Below are 25255 nucleotides of genomic sequence, written 5' to 3'. Positions count from 1 at the left end.
TCTGTTTTCGCTAATTGATCAATTGATTGATCGACCTCTCCTGTGGTTCTTCAGATCACGAGTACAATACCTTTTCATCTACTGAATTCCGTCTGATGGTCCCTCTGGCAACTGCGATCATATTTCAATTGGGTCTTATTGATCTGTTTTGTGTGACGGACTGATTTTTTTCTCTCTTCTCGTAGAACGATAGAAGAGGTTGGTTTTGAATTCCGTCTAGCCATATCCGTTTTATGTTTACAGCAAGTGGATTTTCTTGCTTTTTTCCCTTTCACAACTGCTGGCACCGCTGCTGCTCGCTGTAGCTGAGGGCAATCCAAAACCTCCCCATCCGCCCGCTTCAACAAAAACAGAATACGAACAATATCAATTCCATCGATATCGATCGATCGATCGATCATCCAGAAGGACATATAATAAGATAACATTCTTTCATCATGGCTCCCTCGTTGAGAGACCATGCGTCGTTCGTTCGCCCTGCCACCAGGGACCGTCCCATGACGCGGGACCAGGGAGACAACTCCCTTGTCATCCCCAGCCGAACTTCCTCGCTTCATTCTCGAATCACTCAGCCCATTCCTTCGACGTTGAATATGAAACCAGCTCAACAAACTCCTAAAACTCTCACCCATGCCTACATGGTCTGTGGCGTTGGCCGCGAGCCTTCACAATGGGTGAAGGCTCCCCCTCCCGCTCAGGGAAAGATTGGACATATGAAAGGCGCAGTTGGTCAGTTCTGGCTACCTGAGATTTTGGGCAGCAGTCCCAGACTAGAGCAGGATAACGAGATTGCAAGAGCGTTGCATTCGGCTATGAGGGTAAGTACCGTTGGGAACTTTCTAATATAGTCCTTGAGACGTCATGGACAGGACCAATCCCATTCATCCATCTAGATTGGAACTGGAACTTGGACTGATCTCTATATTTCTATAGGCTTGTTTCCCTCACGACGTTGAGATCTGCACTGGCAAAAGCCAACCTCATTGTGTACATCATTCTTTCGTTCTCCAGCAAGATTCTTCTCACACTCTTTACGGTATTGCGCTGCGTGTATGGTCTCGAGCAGATGAAAAACGTGCGGAGACCATTCGCGAGCTACGTAAGAAAACGGAGCCGGATTTCTATGACACCCCAGATGAAACATACTGGATTCCATACTGCCTCAGTTTCTTATCTAGATATCCTCTCTACGACTTACTGGGCGATTACCTCCGTGGCATGTGGATCCACTGGAACAAGGCTACCAATCTCTTCCACGCAGAAGAAGTATCCCGCATTCTCAGCTTCCCAGCACCACGACTCAATGACTTGGTTCGGATTGACATGAAGGATTATGCATTGTGCTACCAATTTCCTTCCTCGCAAACTGGGTACCAAAATTTTTCTATGTGGCCTTTATTCAATTGTTTGTCTATTCCAAACATCGTTGGTGTTATCGAAGCCGCTGTCTCGCCCACTCGGCGTATAATCTTCGTCAGTCATTACCCAGCCATGCTCACAGTAGCCGCCGAAACAATTCGATTCTGCGTCCGCGTCTACGAATGGAGTGGCCTCTACTGCCCAGTTGTCCATGCCCGCCACGCAAAGGAGCTCGTCCAAGAGCCGGGTCCATACATACTTGGTGTTACTGCGGAATGCAAAACCCTGTTTACAGCTCCATCTGATGCACTCGTGGTCGACTTGGATCGCAACTTTGTATTGACTTCTAGCCCTCCAAGCATTTTGACCGCAGGGCAGAGAACCAAAATGATCAACCGATTGACTCAGTCCCTCAATGGGGACGTCACCCAATCCGGTGTTCCTCAGCACCTCAGATCAGCCTACGGCGGGGGTAAATTGATTCCAGCTGGTCAGATCATTGTTATGCGAGGTGAGGTTGAGAGCGTTCAGGATCCAGATTGGTGGAACCAGGATGGTGTCATGGCAGTAATGGACCACGTCTGCGAAAAATTGGTAGGTTTTGTCTTTGATTTTGCGGAAAGCTTTTATTTACCAGCCGCAATACTAACTACATTATAGGGCCGGAACACCGGAGTCAAAGCACTCTTTGGAGGATCTGTAAAAAAGCCATTGATGACGAAAGTGTCGATGAGACACTTGAACGAAATCGTTCGTGAGCGCAACCAGTACTCCAGAGATGCAATGGAAGCGTGGCAAGACTTCATCAACCTCAAAGGCAGAATGGACACGGAGCTTTCCAAAGTCACAAAGCGGAACAACTTTTTGGTCGAAGAGCTGGAGACATGGAAACAGCAGGTATGCCATACGGCTTATCCCGTTGAGCATTGAAGGCAACATACTGATCTATCATTACAGTTCCTCAAATTCCAAGCCTTTGCTGAACAGCTTACGAAGGAGACTTCTGAGCTTAAGGTTAAAATCGAATCTCACAAACGCGAGAATCGTCGTCTTACTGGCCTCATTGATCAACAAAAAGACGACGCTGCCCGTCTCACTCTCCGCCTTTCCGGAACTGAGAAACAGCGTGACGATGCTCTCGAAGCCTTGGTCCTCCAGCAAGAGATTGCTGAGGAACTTGAGCGTGAGAGGAAACGAAACACCAAGGAGATTAGTGCCTTGCAACATACTAGCGATACATTGTTGCGTCAACGCGATGAAGCTCAACGTGTAGTACTCCACCTTAGAAGCCTCATCAATGGCCAGGCCCATCACATGGAACACATTGTTCGTTCGCTAGGAAGCGCTCCAGAACTCTCCGGATTCATTCAGGAGGGCTATAGCGATATCCCAGAGGATGATACTGAGACAGAATCTATCAATGGTCACGATAATACCGAAACAGGTCCAGTGAAGGGTTCTCATCAAACGAAATCTAGCTCGAGATTCGCGAACCGCCTAGGTGCAGGTGACGGTGAAGATGTTACCCCTGAAATGGAGCAGAATTTGCTAAACCCTAGTAAACGATCCAAACGTTACTCTGCACTGAGCATGTCTGATGTCGCCGACCGTCACCTACGGGATAAAACTGATGCGATCGCCCACATAATCCGCAACATCAGCGATCAGTGTGCCGCTGCTGTCGAAGGCCTCCATCTCGCCCAAGATGCGGAATTCGAAGAATCGCTCCAGACCAGCAAGGAGGGTCGGGAAGGTAGCAGCAGCCTCGCTCCCACTGATGACGGCAACGACCATTCCGTACGTACCGATGGGAGTGAAGCAGGTGACAATGACAGTAGTTACTTGAGCCCAGATGGACGCGCCTCTAGCATCCCACCAACTCCAGATCTTATCCATAATCGCTCGAGCACATCGATGTCCATGATGAGCAGCAGCACGATCCCCGAACGGTCAAGCCAGCAATACGGCCCGGGTGATCTTCCTACTAAAATTGTCGAAGATGAGGATGAACACGCTTACCAAATGGAGGGTGCGGATGGACAGATCGACAACGGCACCGTGTCGAAACAACCCAGCCAACACATCATGAGGCCAGATACTGGACGTATGGTTGCATGAGAGTGCAAAGGTTCTGGAGAACAAGCCTATTCCATAGAGACTCCCTTCACCATTCACGAAGCCACACATGCATTTCAATTCAATTCAAGCTGAAGGGAATCTCGATACACGAGTACTCATTCCATGCCCAATGGAGGCAGTATGGTCAAGTAGAGGCGCGATTTGGGAGTGCATCCATGATTTTGACTTCTTCCAAGCTTTCTTGCTGCCCACTGTATTATCGCTAGGGGGACGATGATTTGTTTCTTTATCTCAGTTTCTCAAATTTCTGTCATCCTTTTCATTTTTTCGAATCTAGATCTTTCTAACAACCAACATATTTCCCCCTTTCGGCCCCGGTTGTATTACCCTTCTGTCACTCTAAAGTTGGGGGTAGGATAATCTCACGTTTTTCTGCCCATCCGTCCATCCACCGAGGCCACCCAGGACTAGCTATTCACTAACTCTTTTTTTCAATCTGTCCATCAGATCAAATATGTTTGGTATATATATGATGTGATACCATGTGTACAGCTTATTTTTGCTTGATATTTCCAATCCCCAACTCCGTTCTTCCCAAACTCCAGTCAGATTTAACCCAAACTATTATCCTCTCAACATATCCGCGTTTCTTTTTATCATTTCGACCATCATATCTTGCCAACACAAAGTGAAAGGGCAGGAAAGGAAAATGCTAGGCTCTATCTACATGCGTCATGCGGCTTTACAACTCCCAAAGCATTAGCAGCGGATGGATTTGCGTGGAAGGAAATTTTTTCCAACAATATGCCTGCCTTTTATACCACACCAAGCCTTCCGTAACTTTTTGCATATGAAACGCTCTTTTTCCATGTTTTGGATTTATTTTTTCTTTCTCTTCGTTTATTTCGCAATCTTTGTCTTATCTCGCGACTGTTATATGTGTATATGTATATGTATTCTTATTTTTGCCTCCCGGCCCCCCTTTTTTTCTTCCCCAGCGTTCCCTTTGTGGCACAGGATTACACCCTCCTTTAGTTAACTAGTAGTATTATTTTATTTTATATATTTTATCTTTGGCTTCTCTCCATCTCCATTCTTTTTTCCCTCCTTTCACCTCCCTTAAGAAGTCCTTCCTCCGTTTCCCATCATTTTTTCCTCTCTCTTAGTCTTTCTATTCTCCTTTGCTATGTGCGAATCTCTTGTTTTGCTTGTTGAAGTTTTATATTTAATGCTATTTGTTTCATTTTATTTTGCTATCGTTGCTGATAGTTGCCGAACTCATCTCTCATTCTCCTCTAAATGCAGTATTGCTTTTTATTCTATATTTTACTTCCCCATATACGTCTATACAAGCACGCTATCCGCGCATAATAACTCACGTAGCAGTGCTCAGACATCCTCAACAAAAGATGCAGGAATGTGCGCCCGCCAGTTTATCATTTGGGCTCACCCCCCCCTCCCCCCCCCAACCCAAAATTGGACGGAAACATGTAGAGGCTGCTTCTTATCCCTAGCCGATTTAATTACCCTATCATTGTTCCCCTCCCATTTAATTCTTCCAAAACCCTTATTGGAAGTTAGTTATACAGTCAAATAAAAATTACTTCTATGTTCTTCCAATCCTACATGCAAACACATTACGACAACGTTTGGAGCAGGGAACCAGTCCTTCATCACACGAACGCGAAAACAGCCAGTGAATAAGAATAAACGTAAACGTAAACAAAACCCCTTGGCCTCAGTACGCCTACTCTGTTAGCGATGCAGTAAACCATCCGAAAGGTAAAGGGCTTGCAGAGCGTTGGTTTTTGGTAGCTGGTTAGGGGTATCTACATCCAGCTATGTAAGATGCTGTGTACTGTAGTAGGATGTAGTCAATCTACTATCTCTTAGCCAAGATGAACACCCCGTGAGAAAGCATCCCCTTCACATCTGGCATGAGTAAATGTGTGCATGGGGACTTCTTTTCTTCTCTTCCCTTTTCTCTTTCTACAGTGTTCCCAATGCCCTATTCCTAGCCTGAAACATTTATTTCTATACAATAAAAAAAGGAAACACTTGCCTCCCGCATTAGAAGACATACTAAAATACAGGGTTGCCGCGGCACCAAGACGAGAAATCATTGTCAATTATGTATGTTATGTTTGGTTTTAGGACTATACATATAACGTACTTACACCACTTTCTCGACCACTTTTGTACAGTACATACAGTGCCACAACACTACGTTTAGCATGACACATGACCTGCTGCTGTTCGTCTTGTTTGTCTTAGAGGTACTCTCTCATACTAAATTGGCGTGGTGGTACAAAGTGGCCAATGTTCGTACCTGAAGCAAAAGTGGGCTTTAAAATTCACGTGTGCATTGGTCAGGGGACGAACAAAGATTCGTTCACGACGTAACTCTACAACCTGGCATTACGGGCTGCGTGGAGGATAAAAGAGACATCTGCTTTGATTGAAATTTGTATTTGAAGTTGGCAAGGGGAGGATTTATCGGCTACGATTGTATTAAAACGAAGCAAAAAAAAAAAAAAAAAAACCAAGACCAAAACGCCGAAAACAACTTGAACTTAGGATTGGGAAGGGGGGGGGATAAGTATGGGTATATACATAGGATATAAATCAAGTGTCAAAAAAAAGAAACCGAGAGTCATAATTCGCTGTCCGAAAGAGAGAAAAAGAAAACCAAATAACAAGGACGCCGGGAAATGCTTGCAAAGGGGGTCCCAGAGCGCCGTGTAATGCAGTTTCTCAAAAATACGGGTGATGTTAGATGGCATATCCATGTTTGGTTTTCCAAAAAGCCATATTTGACCTATTGTTTTTTTTTTACCCTCGTCACCCAAAACATTCGTCGAATCGATAGTGAACCAACGAGCGAAGTCGTGGGAGCGAAAGGTACCATTACTTCGATCACCGTAGAAAGGAGACTTTGATCGGTAGCGGACGTAAAAGAGTACACGGATCTCGCGGACACTTCTACCCCAATCAAATTCATTAGCCAAAAACCCAAGTCAACTCTCCGTAGCTTATAAATAGGAAGGTAAGGGTTCCTATATGAAAGCGAGGAGGCAAAATTGAGATGAGAAAATGACTAGACTCCAGGCACTAAGAGGATATGGAAGTTGAAAGCCACGGGATGACAGTTAGCTACGGGCTAGGAGTTTCCGACATGCGTCCTGGAATCCACTGCCGACCTTCGTCGGGAGAACGTGGTGAGATGATTTCGGTTGGAACAGTGTTGGAAACGGTAACCATTTCGTCATCGTGTGTGCCTGAGGATTCATAGAAGTTTGGCCTGGAACGAATGTTGAGCCTGGAAAAGTTAGTGGGCGATTGCTGGGGAGGTTCGAGGGCACCGGGCTGCAGCCGAATCCGACCCCGTTCCAATGCGTGGAGCAGGATAGAGTTGACTTCGTCGGATACAATCCCTTTTAGTTTACTCATCGTGTCATCGGACATCTGCGACCCGTGAACATTCCAACCCAGCCTATCTAGACCTTCAGAATCGATGGACTTTGCATCGAGGGCAGGGCCGATGTGGATCCGGTGTAAGTTGGTTGGTGAGCTCTCGTTGGAGCGGCGGGAGAGTTTGGCTGGCTTTTGCTTTGACGAGGAATTAATTGATGTGACCTCATCCTGCATGCGTTTGTGTGCAGCTGAAACGTGATGCCCAAGAGGACCCTCGCCAACTTCATTCCGAATTTTGTAGTAGACGAGACCGAGAGTAGCAGCTAATGCTTGATGGCAAGCCTCTGGGTATTGTCGGGCCGCCTCTGCGCGTGTGAGGTCTGATGGAAGGTCACTCGAGTCGCTTGAATCGCTCATATTTCCATCGGTGGCAAAAGTAGAATCGTGAGCATGAGGCATTCTGCCCCAATATTGATACCCTTCCAGCTCGTAAAAATCTGCAAGCTCGACCAGTCGATGAACTAGGATATTTAAATTAGTATGGCTGCAAGCCACACCACAGCACCCCTTTCAATTCCATTCTCTTTTATGTACTTACTTCTATTTCTTTTCTTCAAGCACCAAAACTTCCAAACTGTTCGAGGGAAATATTCGGGCCAACGAACAGAGCCGTCATCTTCGACAAGTGGGACTGGAGTAATGGGAGCATGTATCGTCTGGGCGAGAGAGTTGAATCGTGTGCGTTCCATGTGCTTCATCCTCGATTCCATGGCAGAGAATCGAGAGAAAACGAGTCCGAAGTTCTGGGAGGTTTCCCTTTGCAGAGTCATTAAATCGATGCGAAGCTGGCTCACAATAGTCTGGATTTGGCTGAGGTCGGTACGGGTAGCACAAACATCGGTGTGAAGTTTTTGGACGTCGAGCTGGAGTTGGTTGACGTCGCTTTGGAGTTGGGTGATATCGCTCTGGAGATATGCTTCTTTTGAACCAAGTTGGGAGACATGAGTCCTGAGCTGTAGCATTTCCGACTTCAACTGGGTTAACCCGTCCTTTAGTTGGGTAACGTCATTCTTTGTCCTTCCCACGTTCAGCTCGATACGGCTGCAAACCTGGCGTTGCCCGTCAAACTCTCGCCGGATGAACTCATCCTGGCGGTTTCGTCGGTCGACATATTCATCAGGGGTCAAGATGGAGGAACGGAGATCGACTACTTTGGCATCTATTTGATGCAAACGATCGTGGATATGAAGCAGGGCTGGATCGGAGACGGATGGTGGTGTTGATTCTCGTTTGGTTGATAATCTTGGACTGGTGGTCATACTGGAAGCCCTCATAAGGCTCCTTTCAACAGTACTCATCATGAATATTAAAGGAGTGTAAGGGGTATAAAGCGGTGCTAAACATTCATATGAGTATATCCATTTTGACTGTCGGTGTTTTCCACATCTATTTTCGTTTATATGAGCATGAAGTTCCGTTGGAGACTCTGTGTATGATGGTAATGATTGTGAAGAGAGGCAGCGAAGTGGACGAAGAACAAACAAAGAGGGCAGAAGGAGACAAAGGGGAGGGAGCAGCCGGAATTCCTGGTCTCATGGTGTTGACGACCGGTTTCACACTAACCCAGCCGCAGAAAGAAATTATGCAATCGGCCATACCCATGCAAACGCTAGAGCTAAAACAAGTAATATATCCTGATACCAAGACTTTTGGTGAAGTTGTGGTGTCGCCCAAGATAAATTTCGTACCACTAGCGGTATTATTTAGGCTCAGCAGAAAGAGGGCAGAAGAGGACAAGTCAGCGAATTTCACGCATTGGAAGTGAGGAAAAAATAGAAGAAAAAAAATTTTTTTTTTTTTTTGGAACAGAAGTAATTATTTTAGAAGATAATTAGTGGACAAAGGAGAGCCAAAAATATCTCGGAAGAAAGGGATATTTCGGGAGAAGGTGGAAAGAATTTTTCTTGACGGACAGGGAGAAAGAACATGAAGGAGGGGCGGCCTGGATACGACGGCGACTTGGCCAGGCTGAAGTGGAAGAAGGCATATCGGGTGTGTTGGAAAGTTGGCTTGCATCAGCAGGCGGTGAGCGCCAATGAAATGTTTGATAGAGCTAGCCACGTCTGGAATCGAAGCACTTTTGCAGCCTGGTGTTTTGACTTCATTGGACAGTGTGATGTCACAAATTTAACACAACACGAAAGAGCACTTGTGTATTAGCGCCTTGCCTCGGGAAAATAGTGTGCATTAGTTCAATACAAATAGTGAGTGTACCACCACTGTATCGCGCTACATCCGATCCCGGCATAATTGCAAGTAAACTTGAAAGCAACTGTCCAGCGGGAATGACTATATCACATGACTCACCGTTTGTTCAACTCGACAACATTTGTCAATCATTGCAGGGGATGTCATGCCGAGCGGTTGTTGGTTGGTCGGGAGCAGAGAGCAAGGTGACATGGCTGATGACCCGTCATGACAAGGGCATTGCTCCCACCACATCGAGCGAGGTGGGAAGCTGGACGAATCAACCGATGGAATGTCCACTGCCAGTCTGAAGGACAACCGTCGTGTCAAGTGGGTTCTAACAAAATATTATGGGAACCTCGCAAGATCGTGTGTCAAAAACCGCTCCAGTCATCATGAACATATATGGGAGTCACAGAGAATGACAGCTTGGAGTTCAATATGATTATTGCCACCAAATTTGCTCATGGAGAAAGTGCAAATCGTGAAGGGTCACGAGCCGGCATACAGCCTTGTCATTGCCATGCCACGTCAGGCTCTGTGGCAAAGGGTACCCCTTTGGCCACAACCGCAGATTGCGAGGAAATCGTTCATTCGTGACCGGTGCATTGCATTCCGGCGCTCGAATGGGCCCATCTGCTCTCTGGCTCAAAGTGACCGGAAAGACCAGAACATTGGGCTTCTTGGCTCGGTTACGCTCCACAACTTGCTTGACACCTCCAATCGGAGCAGCTTTATGCTTTGGGGCTTTTGCAGTGGTTGGCTTCAAGCTTCTCAGCTTGAGCAACCACCTAGGACCGTTTTGAAAAAGGACTGCACTTTGGTGGTTTGGACTTGCGCGTATATGACAGCCTTATCACTGCGGATATATCAGCAAAGACGGCCGGTACGATGGCCGGAGATATAAAGGAGCAACCTCAACTGGTATATGCTCTGTAAAAGACCTCGACGTGAGCTCTTCGCAGTATAACATGGAGTTAAAAACCGCCATCCCGTCAAAGGTGACGGCGCGGATCATGCAAACAGAATGTACGCTCAAATATCGCAAGCGCCTGATGATTTCCCAAATAAAAAATAGAAGAGAAAAGCTAAACGAAAAAAGAACACTCTTTTGCGTAAATAGCTAGATATGATTTTTCAATAATCATATCATATGATGGCGTGCAAGACAATCGGGTAGAGAGGGTGATGGTTTCCGTACAAGGTCGGGCAACTCTCGCGAGGTACAGCTCAGCAACCGCTATAGTACAAGGGAAAGATATCAGAGTTTATGCAACTGGTCTGGCAATGCTAGATTATGAATGAAAGGGGTAGTATATATAAGAGGCACAAGAGGCGGAGTCGACTCCGCCGTAAAGTCACGGCCAGCCACGCCCTATGGATGACACAACGGTTCTTTCTGATTCTCTGATGATCTTTGCTGAAGGTGCACTCCAAGCTGGTTATAAGAATCGATGCTGTCCTCCCCATTGCTTGGACTGGGATGCAAAGGAAGTCGGCGACGGTGGAGGAGCGAAGGGCTTGTCCGAAAGCGGATTGCCCGATGGCCAGGCAGCACTCGGGAAATTGATGTTCCGTTACAGCCCCGTGATATCTTGGCAGCTTTCCATCCAGCACATCGTAACGACTTGGGCCCTGGACGTGATATCCATCCGAGATGCCTGGATGGCAGCATTTTCCAGCCTTCTTGGTCTTGTCAGACCTCACGGTGGGTTTGTGGCTTGGGCTTGGAGGTGATCAAACCTGCTAACTCCAATGTTTCACTTATTCTGATTAGAAGCCCGTACATGTTGGCCCAGGATGTGCATTTGCATTGTGGATGTGGGAATGCCGAACCGCACATTCAACAGCTCATTTCTACTGAGGCCTCCATGTGCCTAGCGGAATGAAGGCCTTTAACTTATCTTTTTGGTGAATGAAGGTGGTGACACCCTGTGATAGTTTCCGGCATATCAAGGTACCTCTCTGAGTTGGCTATGTCGGGCGAAGAAGAGCAGACTTGTCTCCTTCCTTGGTGGATACCAACAAGCTGAATCACTGCCTTTTTTCTATATTTTCATTGTCTTCTTTCTCTCTGAAGCCAAGGGTTTGGGGGTTTGGAGGTCTTCTGGCTCCGACTGAAGCTCTACATATCATACGAGAGGCGGGATGACTGGTGATGCCAATTTACATAATCTCTATCCCACGCGAGGTCTTCTGGAGTGATGTGTAAGAGAAGAGTGACTTCTTGTGGTGATGTCGCTGGTATAGTCGTCTCATATCTAGTGGCTTCCTAATTTGATTTCGCTCTTGCCTGCATCGCACCTGCCTCAGAAGCACCCTCAAGCAGCCTGATATTTACCAAGAGAAGCCCAAGGCGACGATGCACTTGTATCGAGAGTTGATGCGAGTTACGTCGTGTTACCACAGGCAACTCAGCGGGTCCCTTCTGTTTTGTCCTTTTTTGTCCTATCATGATATTCATAGCTTTTCTTTTACGCCATTATGAAATATTTCCTGTGTTTGGCAAGTTTTACGTTTCTGTGGTTTAAAACCAAGGCGAAACAAGCGACCCCAGACGAGTCAACCAACGATGGAAGTGGTTACCTGGACAGTGCGCCAGAAAGGTGTGAATGCTATGTGGTTTCAGGCAAGGAGCCAGGCTATTTTCAGAACTACAAGTTCTATGATTTCCGGTCTGTTGCTCCGGAGAAAACTTGGAAGCTGAACTCCACGATAGCTAGACCAGCTCGCAATGGAACTACCAATTCGATGGAGAAATCTCTCATGAACCTTGAAGAAACGGGCTTCTTAGACGATTGGGCGATCCAAGACTGGAGCAGAGAAGGATCGCAGCTTTTCCCAATCCCTATACGCAACTATTATGAAAACGTTTTCGTCCTCAAAGATACAACCAACAACGCTACTGACACGACCTACCTGGCTCTTCGTACCCAGAGATTACATAACCATACTTCCACTGCGGAGATCGAAACGTACTCTCATGATTACTTTCACTGTTCTTTTCGCGTTCGGCTGCGTCTTCATGCTGGACGTGCTGTTGATGAGGATGGAGCTGAAAACGACGGCCGAGGCGGGGGCTATAACCAGGATTTGGGCGAATATTATGAGTGGTCTGCGGGTCGTAATCGTTCAAAACTGAATCCTAGTAATTTCCGCTTGCGCCCGCCCCCCTCCGGAGCTGTAGCTGGGATTTTCACGTATCACTCAATCAACATTGAATCCGACATCGAAATATTAACAGCCGATCCTCACACGCATATCCACTATGCCAACCAGCCAGATTGGGATCCCTTAACTGACCTGGAAATACCAGGGGCTGCCACAATCGTTCAGTTGCCTGTTCCTTGGACAAGCTGGGCAACCCACCGTCTTGACTGGTTTCCGAACATGACGCGTTGGTATCTCAATAACGATCTCCAAGCTGAGAATGATTATCGTGTTCCCGATAAGCCGAGTATGCTTGCTCTGAATCTGTGGAGTGATGGCGGCGAATGGTCTGGGAATATGACAATAGGTTCAAGTGTGCTCATGGGCGTCGAATGGATCGAAGTTGCTTATAACATCTCGGACATTGACGATGAATTATATGATGCGTTTAACCGGTCTCGTCATGCTGGACACTCTGGAACTTCTGGGAATAGCCATCCAAAACGAATCCCGGAAGACGAGATCGGAGACAGGTTAAAGTTCCCCAGAAAAAAGCTTGAATATGACGACAATGGCAACGACGACATGGTCAAGGAACAACCTCAATGCCGGGTCGGGTGTCGGATTGACGATGTGGAAACCGTCGGAGTGCCGGAAATCTTGTGGGATTTTTATTGACTATTTTCGGGTGCGCACTTGAACAGCACTTTACAATCCCTTCCACAGACCAGGAATAGCTACTGTTGGAAAGCCATGGCCTACACATAACAGTGCTTATTTTTCTGGTTTGGATGTTCAGGCTACTTTTGTTCCCCTGTTAGCGCCATTCAGGTAATTGAAGACCAAAAGCGGGAGAGTCGTATTTCAATAGTTACTGTTGTAAAGGGAATGAATGATAAATACTATTTACTTCTTCTGCTTTAATTCTTTAGACATTCCTCCTTCGGTTGTAGCTGGCTGAGGCGGTTACTAGACGCAAACGAATATATATAAAGGTGGTGCACGCGACTAAATTAACACGACCTTCCACCAGCTGCCCATCTGCACGGCAAGACAAAAACAAATCGAAATATACCATCTTGAAATGCCAATTCCCTTCCTTTCACAAATAGGACAGCGCATGCATATCGCACACATCCTTCGCCGGGAGCAGAACAGCACCTTCCTTCCATGCTGTCGGATGGAACACAATATAATCATATGCATCTGTTTAATCTGCGTACATAATAACTCTGTGTCTTTTTGCATTCGTAAGACCAGGTTCCCCGCGCACCCACGTCATAAAAACGGGCGAGACGGCGAGAAGGCCCATATACAACGCAAACAAACCAAAAAATCCCCATGCTCCTTTTAATGTTCCAATGGGTGGGTGGGCTGCACCTTAAAATGATTGTTACACGCAGAAGCTGCCGCGAACGTTACGATGGACCGTGAGCTGCTGTAGAACGGAAATACGCAGTGGGAGAACGGATGGCGGCAACATTTCCCGGTAGGAATTGGCGAATTGGGATACAATCCCAGTTCGCTGTATATATATATATATATATATTTGGGAGGGGGGATGCAACCGCGAGACGCAAACCCGTGGGTTCGGGGGATTTTTGGCGCGTAGAATTATTATTTTTCGGCGCGTCAGTTGCTGGTCTTGGGACAATTTACGAATTGATCTCACGCGCGGGAGCCGTTTCCATTTCATTTTCGTTTTCGTTTTCACCTCTTCCATCCCTCATCATTCAATTCTTCTGTTGGAGGGAGCGGCTTGATTCTCGGCAGCTGGAACGCGGCCATTATTTGATAACAGATGTGTTTGTTATTTGCGAGCCACCGCACTCGGCAGCTGGAAATACAAACTAGATATATTGTGATTGCGAAGCTTTTCTAGATTTGAAAGATGGTTATGTCATAGATATCTTTGCACACACGCCAATCCTGGGGTCAATGACGATGCCTTTCTGCTTTTTCGGACAATTAGCAAGCTAGCAGTCAACTATGGGCTTAGTCAGCTTCCCGAAGTTAACCTGTGACTCCCAGGAAGCTCTCACCCTCGTACAAGGATGCACTACACATCAGTCAACCGCCTTGGACACGGCGACCTGTGACTGCTGTCTGGGCCGAGATTGTTGAACCAACGTCTCTTTCTCTGTCATTTTGTGGCACCGAGCGGCAAGAATGTTCCGCAATATAATTCACAAATGGCGAACCCAATGTGGCTGAGATTCTGCCCCACCCCTCGTAGGGTCTATTAACCAACGTTCCCCCAAAGCGCGGGGAAGGGATATGAAGCCCATGGCTCCTGGCGCTTTCCATGACTTCCTCCATCGAGCGGCGAAGATCCCTTATTTCCCAGGACGTTTTCGGCCAGCCGGATTAAGCGTGCATGGCTTGCTGCACCAAAAACCTGACTAGTTTGGAGGTGCATTTGCAGGTTTGTTTTCATATAAAGGCAGCAGATCTATGAGCTCTAGAGTTGAGCTATTTGTTCGCTTCGAAACTTCGTTCATGTGCATTCTGGAGTTGTTGTGGGACGGCTCCTGCGACGCGTCAAAGCTATCCAAGAAGAAAATATAAATGAAGACGTGCCCAACAAAAGCCTATAACTGTTGAGTCTTACTGTCAAAGCTCCCACCACTGTTTATCCTGAGTACCCGTTGCTCAACTATAGCTATGTCTGCTGTGGAAGGAAAATCAGTTCAAGACGACGGTTCCTCTGTCTACTCACGGACTCCCTCCATCGAGAAACCCGATGATCCGGAATCGCGTGGCAACGGCGGAGGAGCAGACGAGCTTTCCCCGCCCATCTCTGGATGTTTATGTTGCGAGGTGTCCAACGGAAATCAAGAGGTGATTGGCGACTGTGAAAAGGAAAAGGCAAACGACCACAGTGCAAAGGGAAAGGAAAAAGAACCATCTTGCTGCAGCGCGGATGGAACATGTAGCAAATCCAAAATCCGCCCTCCTAGTCTATCCTCGCAGATAACCGAAGATGATAATGGGTTGGACTCGTGCTGCTCTGGGAAGGCTACGGTCTGGCCCACTTATTCAATTGGGCAACCTTGTCCGTCCATCAGTGACGAGAATGCGTGCTGCAAAGCAGATGGCGAGTGTCAGTGTTCAGGTATATAAAAAATTTGCTACTAAATATGTTATCTCTATTATACACAGGTGGTTAAAATATCAATAGATCCATGCTAACTTGAACATGCAGACAAATGCCTTGTGGAGTATGCCGCGCAATTATGCGCCATGGACGACCGACATAGCGAGGACCTGGCAGGTTCACCACAAGCAGAGGATTGTTGTACTCGTGAAGAATATCGAGACAACAGTCTTACTCTTCCAAGACAGTGCAAGGGGGACTTCGTGATAACCAGGTCGTCCCTTCCCGAAAACTCGGAACTCCCATCTCGACATAATCGCAAACCTACGGAGACACCTTGTATGAGGCACTTGAGAATGGCTTCTGAACATGCTTCAGATACGGAGCCCAAGGGAGAGGACAGACCTTTCTCAACCTTCTCTGGATCCGCCAAAGCTGTGGAGGTAAGCTCCAAAATCAGCAATATAGTCCGCAGATGCTTCTGCAGAGGACCTCGTCGTCTTGTGTTCTTGGATGGGAAATCTTGCTGCACGCAGAGCCGCGAACGTAAGAAAGGTCTCGAAGATGTCTACAAATCCATGTCGACTTCCTCAAAGCCTTCAACGGACAACAAAATATATGTCACCGCGACTGCTTGTGAGCCGGCTCCCGAAATCGATATTGAGAAGGGCAATGTCGACAAGCTATATGTTCTTTCACTCGGTGTGGTTGGGATGACTTGTACAGGATGTGAGACTAAGTTGCGAAATCTTTTGAATTCTTACGTCGGTGTTAGTCTAGTGCGTACCAGTTTTATGTTAAACCGGGCAGACTTGGTCTATGACTCCTGCATTGTTAGCGATCCAACAGAGATCACATCCAGAATTAAGAAGGTGACCGGCTTCACATGCACAATCCTTAGAACAGGGCTTGCAGCCACGGATGTTGCTGGTGAGCGGATACGCATCAGAAATCTCGATTTAAAGGGACTAGACATCCTCCAACGGATAGATGGGGTAAGTCACGTCGTACCTCTTCGCGACGGGACGTATGAGACTTTCTATAATCCCCAGACTATTGGGGTCAGGGATATGCTTGATATGATAAATGCCCCCACCGACACATACAGACGAGGCCATGCGGAACTGGCGCCCGACAGCTCTTCCGAAGAAATTGCACAAGCTACTGCAAAGTCTCATTGGCTTTGGCTGGCTGGGCGGACTATAGTGGCTGCAATTTTCACAATCCCAGTTCTTGTGTTTGCATGGGCGCCTGTAGCCAGATACGCCCCTTTCCCGAAACAGACCTCCTTCGTCTGCTCGTCCCTTGTGCTTGCAACTGTCGTACAACTTCTTGCGATCCCGATATATAAACATGCATTTCGGTCGTTGATATACCAGAAGGAAATAGATATGGATGTTCTGGTGGTGCTGTCCATTACGAGCGCCTATATTTACTCCGTGGTGTCATTTGCTTTGGAGATACGGCTTTCGACCGCCCAGACAGTCCTGGGCCATCCTATTTTTGAGACTAGCTCGTTGCTAATCACTTTGATATTATTGGGAAGACTGATGGCTGCGTGGGTTAGGAGAAAAGCCCAGAATGCTATCAAACTGGGCACATCACAACAGAAATCTGCCCTTGTTGTTAGAAAGGCCTCCCCCAAGAGTAATCCCGATGCCGGTGCCTTTTTGGGCTTGGGTGACAACCAACCCGAATTAATCGATAGTTCCCTCCTTCACTACGGGGATATTATTCAAGGGAAAGCCTCTGAAAACATTGTCACTGATGGTATCGTTGTTAGCGGCAGCGCAGAAATAGACGAGGCGCACATCACTGGAGAACACGAACCAGTGATTCGTTCTAGGAAGGCATATGTCTACGCTGGATCAACTATTATCAACGGCCAGATCAATTACCGAGTAACGAGACTAGTATCAGAAAATACGCTCAGCATTGTCAAGCGGTTCGTTTCTACAGCGGCATCATCGCGAACAAGAACATTGGAAAGAGCCGATTTAACTGCCTCATATCTCACCCCTATAATCCTTGCTGTTGCGTGTATTGCATTTCTCATCTGGGCTTTTGTCAACCGCTTCGTCAGGAATTGGTCCAGCACAGAATCAGCAGTCAACGCCCTTACGCATGCGATTGCAATCCTCGCTATCAGCTGCCCTTGTGCATTAGCTCTGGCAGTCCCAATGGTTCTAACAGTTGCCAGTACTGTGGGAACTAAGAAGGGGGTCCTATTCAAAGCGGGAGCTGCTCTCGAAACTGGATGCAAAATTACCGATGTTGTTTTTGATAAAACAGGGACCTTAACATCAGGCGAGCTAGCTGTCCTTTGTGAAACACTTTTCTGTGAGGAGTCCGGTCAAACTTGCCAGGAAATAAGCAGGATGGCAGCGACGGTCACAAGAGGGAATCGCCATCCTGTGTCTCTGGCAATCACACAATACGTCGCGAGCAACTACGGCCAAACAAACAACACACCGTCCCCTGAAGTAGACTCCAAGATAATCATCGGCAAGGGTGTCGAAATAACTACTGAGAAAGGCACAACACTGAAAGGTGGCAGCCCATCCTGGCTTGGCGTCGAAACCCATCCCAAAGTCAAAGAACTGCTCGATGCATCCCTGACCACATTCTGTGTGGCACGAAACGATACCCTCCTCGCTGTCTACGGACTCACCAGCACCATCCGCCCCGAAGCCGCCGCCGTCCTCCAAAAGCTACACAGCAAGAGAATAACCACCCACCTGCTCTCAGGAGACAACCCCCTTGCCGTCCGCGCCGTCGCTGCGTTCCTCAACTTCAACACAGCCAACGTCCACAGCCTCTGCCAACCCGATAGCAAAGCAGCATATATTCGCGACTTGCAGACGACCTCGATGGTAACCCCTCCACCTCCACCTCCTCTTGGACCCCGCTCCCTCTTCTCTTTCTTCCGGCTACCTCGCCTCCGCCCTCCTCCCTCCTCCCAACGAAAAGTCCTCTTCATCGGCGACGGCACCAACGACGCCCCCGCCCTTACCCAAGCAGACCTAGGCATTTGCATGACAAACGCAACCGACATCGCCGCCGACGCCGCCGACGTTGGTATCCTCTCTGGTTCGCTGGACGGCCTGCTCGCGTTCCTCGACCTATCTCAGCAGGCGACGCGGCGGATCCAGCTCAACATCGCGTGGGCGGTGCTCTATAACGTGTTTGCGGTGCTTTTTGCCGCTGGAGCGTTTGAGGCGGCTGGCTTCCGCATCGAGCCGAGTTATGCTGGGGCGGGGGAGATTGTGAGTCTGTTACCGGTTGTGTTGGTTAGTTTGAGCTTGAGTCTTTGGGGGAGGAGGAGGTGACAGATGATGGAATGGAAGAGAGCTACTTTCGAAGAACAAGGCGAGAGCCAGCGCAAAAGGGGAAAAAAGGGGGGAAAAAACCAAGGTCGTCCCACTCCTGCTTCCAGTAATTGACCAATTTGAGTTTCCTTGTATGCCTTTTGCAATTCTTCCTTTTCTAAAAAAATAAAAATAAAAATAAAAAAATTCCCCTTCTCCCTTTTGCTTTTCTAGGTTTTACCTTTATTTTTATTTTTTTAATCTTTTTTTTTTTTTTCCTTCGTGAACTTCAGCAAGCGGAGCGCTCTATGTATGATATAGCTATGGCTATAAACACACAGCATGGCTAATTAATTGATTGGATTTAATTAACGTTCCGATGACCCTTTTGAGGCAGTTAGTTCCTTTACATCAGTTGCTAGCTACCATTTAATTCAGTTATTATATATATATATTTATCTCTCTGACTCCCACCAATGAATGGATAGGTCATTCGATGTATTTCTTCTTTTCAGATATCGTTTATCATACTTGTGATTGTTTGGATTATCCAACCTTCGTGAATGACCCGTATACAGTGCGCAGCAGGACGCTCGAGATTTAGTATTCAGTCCTCGCACAACGCACAATCAGGAGTGAAACACAACATTTCGAATAGAGATCAAGAAATAAAATATTGCGGCCAGAGGCCAATTCGATCTGATATGTAAAATGAACAAAATTGAATAAAATTAAACAAAATAAACGCCTCTTTGAAAGTACATTGGGTATCTACACATCACAAAAACAAAAAACGAAAGAAAAGAAAAGCTCATCAACTACATGCAGCTCTAGATACATACCCTTCCAAAAGTACATGTATGGAAAAAAACAACGCCATTAGGACGAGGGATGAAATAAACAGTAACACCATGCTCCGCTAACATGCAACCAAACAAACAATAAATAAAACCACAAATATACCAAACGAACAAAAATTAGACCGACAAATAGACGAAAAAAAGACAAGAAAAAAGAAAACCGAGTACACAAACCCAAGGCATATAAGGCACCAAAGTGCTTATAGCCGGGCGCAAGTATCGGATAAACAAAAAAAAAAAAAAGATACAAACCCAGAAGCATGCAGGAGGATGGAGAAATAACCCCCGCAATCCTGCGGGTCGGGCTTATACCAAAAATTAAACAACAAAAAAGCAAAACAAAATAAAACAAAATAAAACGCGATCCCTCGTCCTGGAAAAAGAAAAAACTCCCCCCTAGCAAGGTGTAATCTCCCCACAAGAAGAACGAAGACGAACACCCAGAAAGAACCGATGCTGCAATCACAGCATCGACCTAACGGGACCCGTCTCATCCTTCTTCGGGTCGAAATCCCCGAAGAACCCCCCATTCATCAGCTCGGCAACGATCCTTTTACGGATCTCGGGAATATCCCTCGCCCCATATCTCAGAGGCTTGCCCAACGACACCAGTTTGGCGTTCGTCAGGAGGAATACCCCGCAGTCGCTGCCGTTAGTTTGCTGTGGGGAGGTCGACGGGAGCACCCGCCACTCCTCTTCCACGAAGAGGTCGCCCAACTCCCCCCTTAACCACTCCTTGGCCCTGGAAATGTGGGCCAAGGAGGGTGACCCCATGGAATCGAAGTGCTCGATCGTGCGAGCAGTCGGCCGGACTACAATGAGGGTCCAGTGCAGGTGGTCGTGGACGGGAATTAAAACTGTTTCCACCTGCAACAACGCCTCGCCCCCGATCTTGGCACGAGTCGCCCAACGCCTTACGCTCTCGTAACCTTTGTCCCGAAGGTTTGAGAAGAAGAATGATGGGAAGGCGTGATATTTGGGCTTGTCGTGTCGCCCAGAATTCCCTGCTTCCTGACGTGCATAGTCGACGATCAGCTCCAGGTATGCGTTGATTACCTCGTCATTGAGCCACTCGAGATTCGTGTAACATTTGTTCAGGGACCTCCGAAGGAGGGGCTGGCCACGAGGTGTGATACCAACCTCACTCTTGTCGGAAAGTGCCATCGCGCGGTCGACTTTAGCTTCCCAGGAGGCTGTCAGATGCTTGATGGAAGGGGTTTCTGGAGATCGTAGAAGGGCTTGGCTGCGCTGGACCGACATATCTGTCGATGTTTCCTCGTTGATTGACTTCGTAGCTTGGCGACCTGATGCTTCTGCTTTGGCAGGTTCGTGTGGTTGAAATGAGGTGACACGAGATAGAGGATCGTAGGCCCGCATTGAAGAAATTGGCCGTCCCATTGGGGATTCAGACTGGAGCCAGTGGACTTCTTTGGCTTCGCGTCGCGGTCGTGGCGGCCTGGTCAGAAACCCTTCATATTCAGGAGAGGAAGGACGGAGTGCTTCTTTAGGTGGCCCAGGCTCTTCAGTCTCAACAGATGCTTCGGGTTGAGAAGTGGGTTCTCCAGCTAGATTCTGCGAAGGGGGAGAGGGTGGGCTGGATGGAGGAACAGAAGTCGAAGGAAGTGGAGGAAGAGGGGGCTGATTTTCTTCCCCTGGAAAATATACTCCGTGATATCCTTTTGGGGGTCCTGAAGGTTTTGCTGTCTCTGATACTGCTTCCATAGGTTTATTCCTCAATTCCCGAAAAGATTCATGATACGCCCGTAGAACAGCTTCATTTGGTGGTATGGCATTTGGCCAAGCTCCCTTAATTAATTCTCCACGCCTTGGAGCGCGTGGCATGGCAACTTTGTTAACACCCTTTTGAGTAAGTTGAGTGAGCTTCTGAGAGGGTGTCTTGGCTTTCAATTTGGCTTTGTCATGAAGCTTTCCCTTCTGTACCCTTGCACCTTTCACAACACGATCTTTTTGGGCAGTGCATAATGTTTTGGTAGGAACTTTTTCTTTAGGAAGTCTATAGGAATTAATCATCACCGAGGGTGGCATATCACGAGGTGGGCGAGGGGGTGTGATATCTTCATATTCATCGAGTGTAACTTGTAGAGATGAAGAGTCTTGTTTTTTCTTGCCCATACCCAGCCTCCGAGCTTTCAGGATATGGCGCTCACTAGGGTTTAGGCGGCGAAGGGTTTTCACCGCCTGGTGTTGGTGATTCATTTTGCGTCGAATGAATTCAGGGGTCAGCTTGTCACGAATAGCCACCGCCCGTCTTTTTGCACTTCCCGTGACCTCAACTGCCGCTTGAACGAATTCTCGATATGTCCGTACGGCTTTGTTGCCCACTTTTTGTATAGCGAACCGCATTGCTTTTAAGACCGGGAAGTAGGCATTAGAAATTATTTGCTCTACTTTTTGTAGGTATGAAAGCTGGAGAAATTAATTAGTATGCAGCAGTACATAGTTTGATCACTTGCCACTTACCTCTCGTTGGAGTTGGTGGGCATGTTCCGGAGAATTAGGGCGTATGTCGTTGCTGTTGGACAGCGGAAGAGCCGTCCCTTGACTCGATATTCGTGGATATTCAGCCAATGCACCCGACATACGAGCAACGTGGTCTCGAATAATGCCAACATCCGCTTCACTCAGGTTAAATATATCAGTTGGCCAAGTACCAGGCATGTGTTGATCAGTAGGTAGAATTTGTGAGACGCCATTTTCGGGACGACCCTAACAAAATATAACAACCACCAGGTTAGAACAAATCGTTGAAACATGAACGATAGTCCTGAGATTTTCTGCTTACATTACTTGGAGACGCTTGAAGTGGGGAGCTCTCATATGGAGGGGCATCCACCATCGATGTGTCAATGGGTGACTCGGGCATGGCCTGGAGAAAGGCAGAAATGTGGTTAGTAAGAAACCAAGATGCAGGAATAAAGGAGGGTATGACTACATTATGTGGGCTGTGGACGTCAACATCACGTGCAGTCCTATTCTCATTTTGCGAGTAGCCATCAACAGCCTCAATGCGCCGCTTGCGTGAATTCGGGCTAGTCGACTGAAAATCAAATGATCGCGGGGTATACGGATATGGAGCACGTCCTCTTCGCACAGTGGATTGATTTCTAAGTTCATCCAATTGTCGTTGCATTGCAAGATTTTCATCATGCCTCAGACGGTACCATAATTCTGATGGTTGCACAGCGTCACGCATATAAGCTTGGCGATTCGAAATTGGCGCTAGTGGTCCTAACCTGCCAGAAGGACGTCTAGACGCTAGCTCTTGAGTAAAATTCATCCGTGTAGCAGCTTGAGCACGAAGAATGGCTAGATGGTAATTTTGATCATAGAATCGAGACCCGCTGGGAAGGGGTTGAGGAGCAGGCATTGGAGCCTCAGTAGCTCTTGGTTGAGGGTTTATTTGAGGAGGTTCTAATCCGGGATTCGGATGCGAAATAGGGGAGACTTGCGTGTTGGTTTCTTGCACCATATTGTAGATTGACGCTTCGGCTTCACCTAACCCAGGTTGCGGTTGCTGGTGGCTAGCTTCAGATGCGTGTTGCTGAGACGGCGTGGGATCTTGAGGGGGATCTTGAGGGGGATCTTCTGGGGGTGTTTCCTCCCAGTCCATCCTATCGACGGGCTCCTCGGGGGGAGCGTGTCTTAAGTAGAGGTTCCGTATTAAAACGCGTCGAAGGATCCGGGACATGGGTAGTTTGTTCAACGGCGGCTTAAAGAGCAGGATGTAGACAATGAGGAGAGGTATGGTTCAAGGAAATGAAAGAGCGCGCTGAGTACCAACCCAAGAAGCTCAATCAAGATCAAGGCAACTTGGAAGGAAATAAAAGTCAAGGAAGTCCTGTGCCGCCAAAAACAGATGGATTAGAGACGACGATGGAAATGGAGTAAGAAACGCCGACGATATCCAAGCTGGGTACGTTGCGGTCTGATATGAGCGGGATAAAAGTAGACTTCAGAAGCAACAGCAATAGAAGAGATATTCGAGATGGCAGCACGAGTCTGTAGGTACGCGAGACGCACTGGCCCTTTGAATGGGTGGGATATTCTTCAACTTCCACAGTAGGGTTGATGGAATCAGCGATTGATTACCTGCCCAGGGGATTTGCAGTGATAAGGAGGCCGTTTGACAGATCTCGCAGCAGAAGTTGTAGAGGTACAAGAGAAGCTCGACTGTGAGTAGAGTAGTTGAGAGAGTAGCAAAGACGACGGGCATGGGGATGAGGAAGGGAGGGCAGTGTTGTGTTGTGTTGTGTTGTGTTGTGATGCAGACGATAAACAACAACCTGCCCTGCGCTGTCCAAATTGGGACTCGTTGTGATGGTGAATGGGTTGAGGTTGCCAGGCAGCGGCAACAGACAGTAGCAGCCCAGTCAATTCACCGGAGGCAAGGTTGCTGGGGCGTATTTGTGCGGATTCCGAGATGGCGGAGAGGGATGGGTGAAGCGGCAAAGTACAATAGTGGTGGATGGATACGGCTATCCTCCACAGCTCAACTCAACAACAACCAACTGTCTGCCACACCACAACTACCCCGGCGGACAGAACCAGGGAGGAAAATAAAAGCTCAGCCCCGAAAAACGGATTGGATATCAGGGGGCGGAGTTTGAGGAAGTACAGTAACAGGAAGGGATGGCAGGGCAAAGAACAATCAGAGAATAGATGTAAGTGGCGGGATGGACATGGGAGCGGAGAGCGGATGCTGGTGCAATGCTGGTGGTCCCCCTGAGTCCTTGCTGCAGTTTTTTGACTCTCTTTAGAAGGGTTGCGGTTGCGGAGATGAAGAAAACTGGCGCGTGGAGGCTCCTTCAAAGGGGGTGTGTGTTGTACTGTACTTGTACTGTACATACATGTGCTGCACATGTATATAGGAACAAAATCGGGCCCTTTCAACCATACAGCCCGCACCCATCCATGGATTGAATGGAGATTTTGCTTTGTTCCAGAAAGGAGGGTCTGTTTTTCTCTTTCTTTTTCTCTTTTCTTTTTTTTTTCTTTCGGGGTGAGAAGCTTTGCGCGTGCTTTGCTTTGAATTGTAATCGATTGGGAACAAAGGGGATGATGGTGATGGAGGGAAACCCGGAGCTACACCATACAAGGATGATTGATGATTGATGATGATGATTGATAATGATATAGCTCTGCGCTTCAATCGATCAATTTATCAATCCACCAATCTCGGAGCGTAAGTGTATATAGCCAGGGGACGAACACAGGCGACGAAAAGTGATAGATCGGAAGAAGGATGAGGGAGACAACTTGAAGCTACTACTGACAAGCAACCACTGACGGGTGCAGGCATGGCAGGACGGATAAAAAGAGAATAAAACCAACAATTAGAAAAACCCAAACGCCCTCCCCCGTCGCGCGTGTTAATCCTGCCTACCGTCTGCCTACCGTCTTCCTACCGTCTGCTCGCCATTGATGGATGATGGTAGTTGCTATTCCCATATGCGGCATTGGGCCAGTTCCCGGCGGGAGTGGAATAACTTTTTTGTTGCCGGTTGCTCGCGTTTATATTTATCCACTGCGGCAAAGTGTGGCTGGGGTGGTATCATGTGATTTATTCTTTTCCCTTTTTGAGTTTAGTTGGCATATGGTGTGGTTAGATAAAAGCAAGCGTGTTGTTACTTGTACTGTACAATATCTCTTCAACGCATCTATTTTTTGATTTGAGACCTATCTAGTGTTTGACCAAAGGAAAAATTATATATATATATAAA

At 47.5% G+C, this 25255-nt stretch overlaps 6 protein-coding genes across 6 annotated transcripts; 4 read left to right on the top strand and 2 right to left on the bottom strand.

The window, feature by feature from the left end:
• Nucleotides 1–437: 437 nt before the first annotated feature.
• Nucleotides 438–3477, top strand: HCBG_05085 (DENN domain-containing protein; the record flags this gene model as incomplete). Its single annotated transcript, XM_045432134.1, has 4 exons — nucleotides 438–818; nucleotides 934–1953; nucleotides 2020–2256; nucleotides 2317–3477. The coding sequence occupies 4 exons, from the start codon at nucleotides 438–440 to the stop codon at nucleotides 3475–3477; spliced, it is 2799 nt and encodes a 932-aa protein (XP_045287346.1).
• A 3114-nt stretch (nucleotides 3478–6591) lies between these two features.
• On the bottom strand, nucleotides 6592–8171 carry HCBG_05084 (uncharacterized protein; the record flags this gene model as incomplete). Its single annotated transcript, XM_045432133.1, has 2 exons — nucleotides 6592–7373; nucleotides 7451–8171. 2 exons carry the CDS (start codon nucleotides 8169–8171, stop codon nucleotides 6592–6594), a joined length of 1503 nt encoding a protein of 500 aa, XP_045287345.1.
• Nucleotides 8172–9565: 1394 nt separating this feature from the next.
• Nucleotides 9566–10988, top strand: HCBG_05083 (uncharacterized protein; the record flags this gene model as incomplete). The annotated part of the gene is made up of 4 exons (XM_045432132.1): nucleotides 9566–9985; nucleotides 10101–10128; nucleotides 10526–10811; nucleotides 10877–10988. The coding sequence occupies 4 exons, from the start codon at nucleotides 9566–9568 to the stop codon at nucleotides 10986–10988; spliced, it is 846 nt and encodes a 281-aa protein (XP_045287344.1).
• A 595-nt stretch (nucleotides 10989–11583) lies between these two features.
• HCBG_05082 (uncharacterized protein) lies at nucleotides 11584–12927 on the top strand (the record flags this gene model as incomplete). Its single annotated transcript, XM_045432131.1, has 1 exon — nucleotides 11584–12927. One exon carries the CDS (start codon nucleotides 11584–11586, stop codon nucleotides 12925–12927), a length of 1344 nt encoding a protein of 447 aa, XP_045287343.1.
• Nucleotides 12928–14432: 1505 nt separating this feature from the next.
• Nucleotides 14433–18675, top strand: HCBG_05081 (cation transport ATPase; the record flags this gene model as incomplete). Its single annotated transcript, XM_045432130.1, has 2 exons — nucleotides 14433–15352; nucleotides 15455–18675. 2 exons carry the CDS (start codon nucleotides 14914–14916, stop codon nucleotides 18673–18675), a joined length of 3660 nt encoding a protein of 1219 aa, XP_045287342.1.
• A 1301-nt stretch (nucleotides 18676–19976) lies between these two features.
• On the bottom strand, nucleotides 19977–23223 carry HCBG_05080 (sentrin/SUMO-specific protease; the record flags this gene model as incomplete). The annotated part of the gene is made up of 3 exons (XM_045432129.1): nucleotides 19977–21941; nucleotides 22318–22401; nucleotides 22468–23223. 3 exons carry the CDS (start codon nucleotides 23221–23223, stop codon nucleotides 19977–19979), a joined length of 2805 nt encoding a protein of 934 aa, XP_045287341.1.
• Nucleotides 23224–25255: the final 2032 nt, after the last annotated feature.

The sequence above is a fragment of the Histoplasma capsulatum genome (assembly GCF_000150115.1).
Source record: "Histoplasma capsulatum G186AR genomic scaffold supercont2.6, whole genome shotgun sequence".
Taxonomy (NCBI): Eukaryota; Fungi; Ascomycota; class Eurotiomycetes; order Onygenales; family Ajellomycetaceae; genus Histoplasma; species Histoplasma capsulatum.
This window is presented reverse-complemented; position numbering and strand designations above follow the sequence as displayed.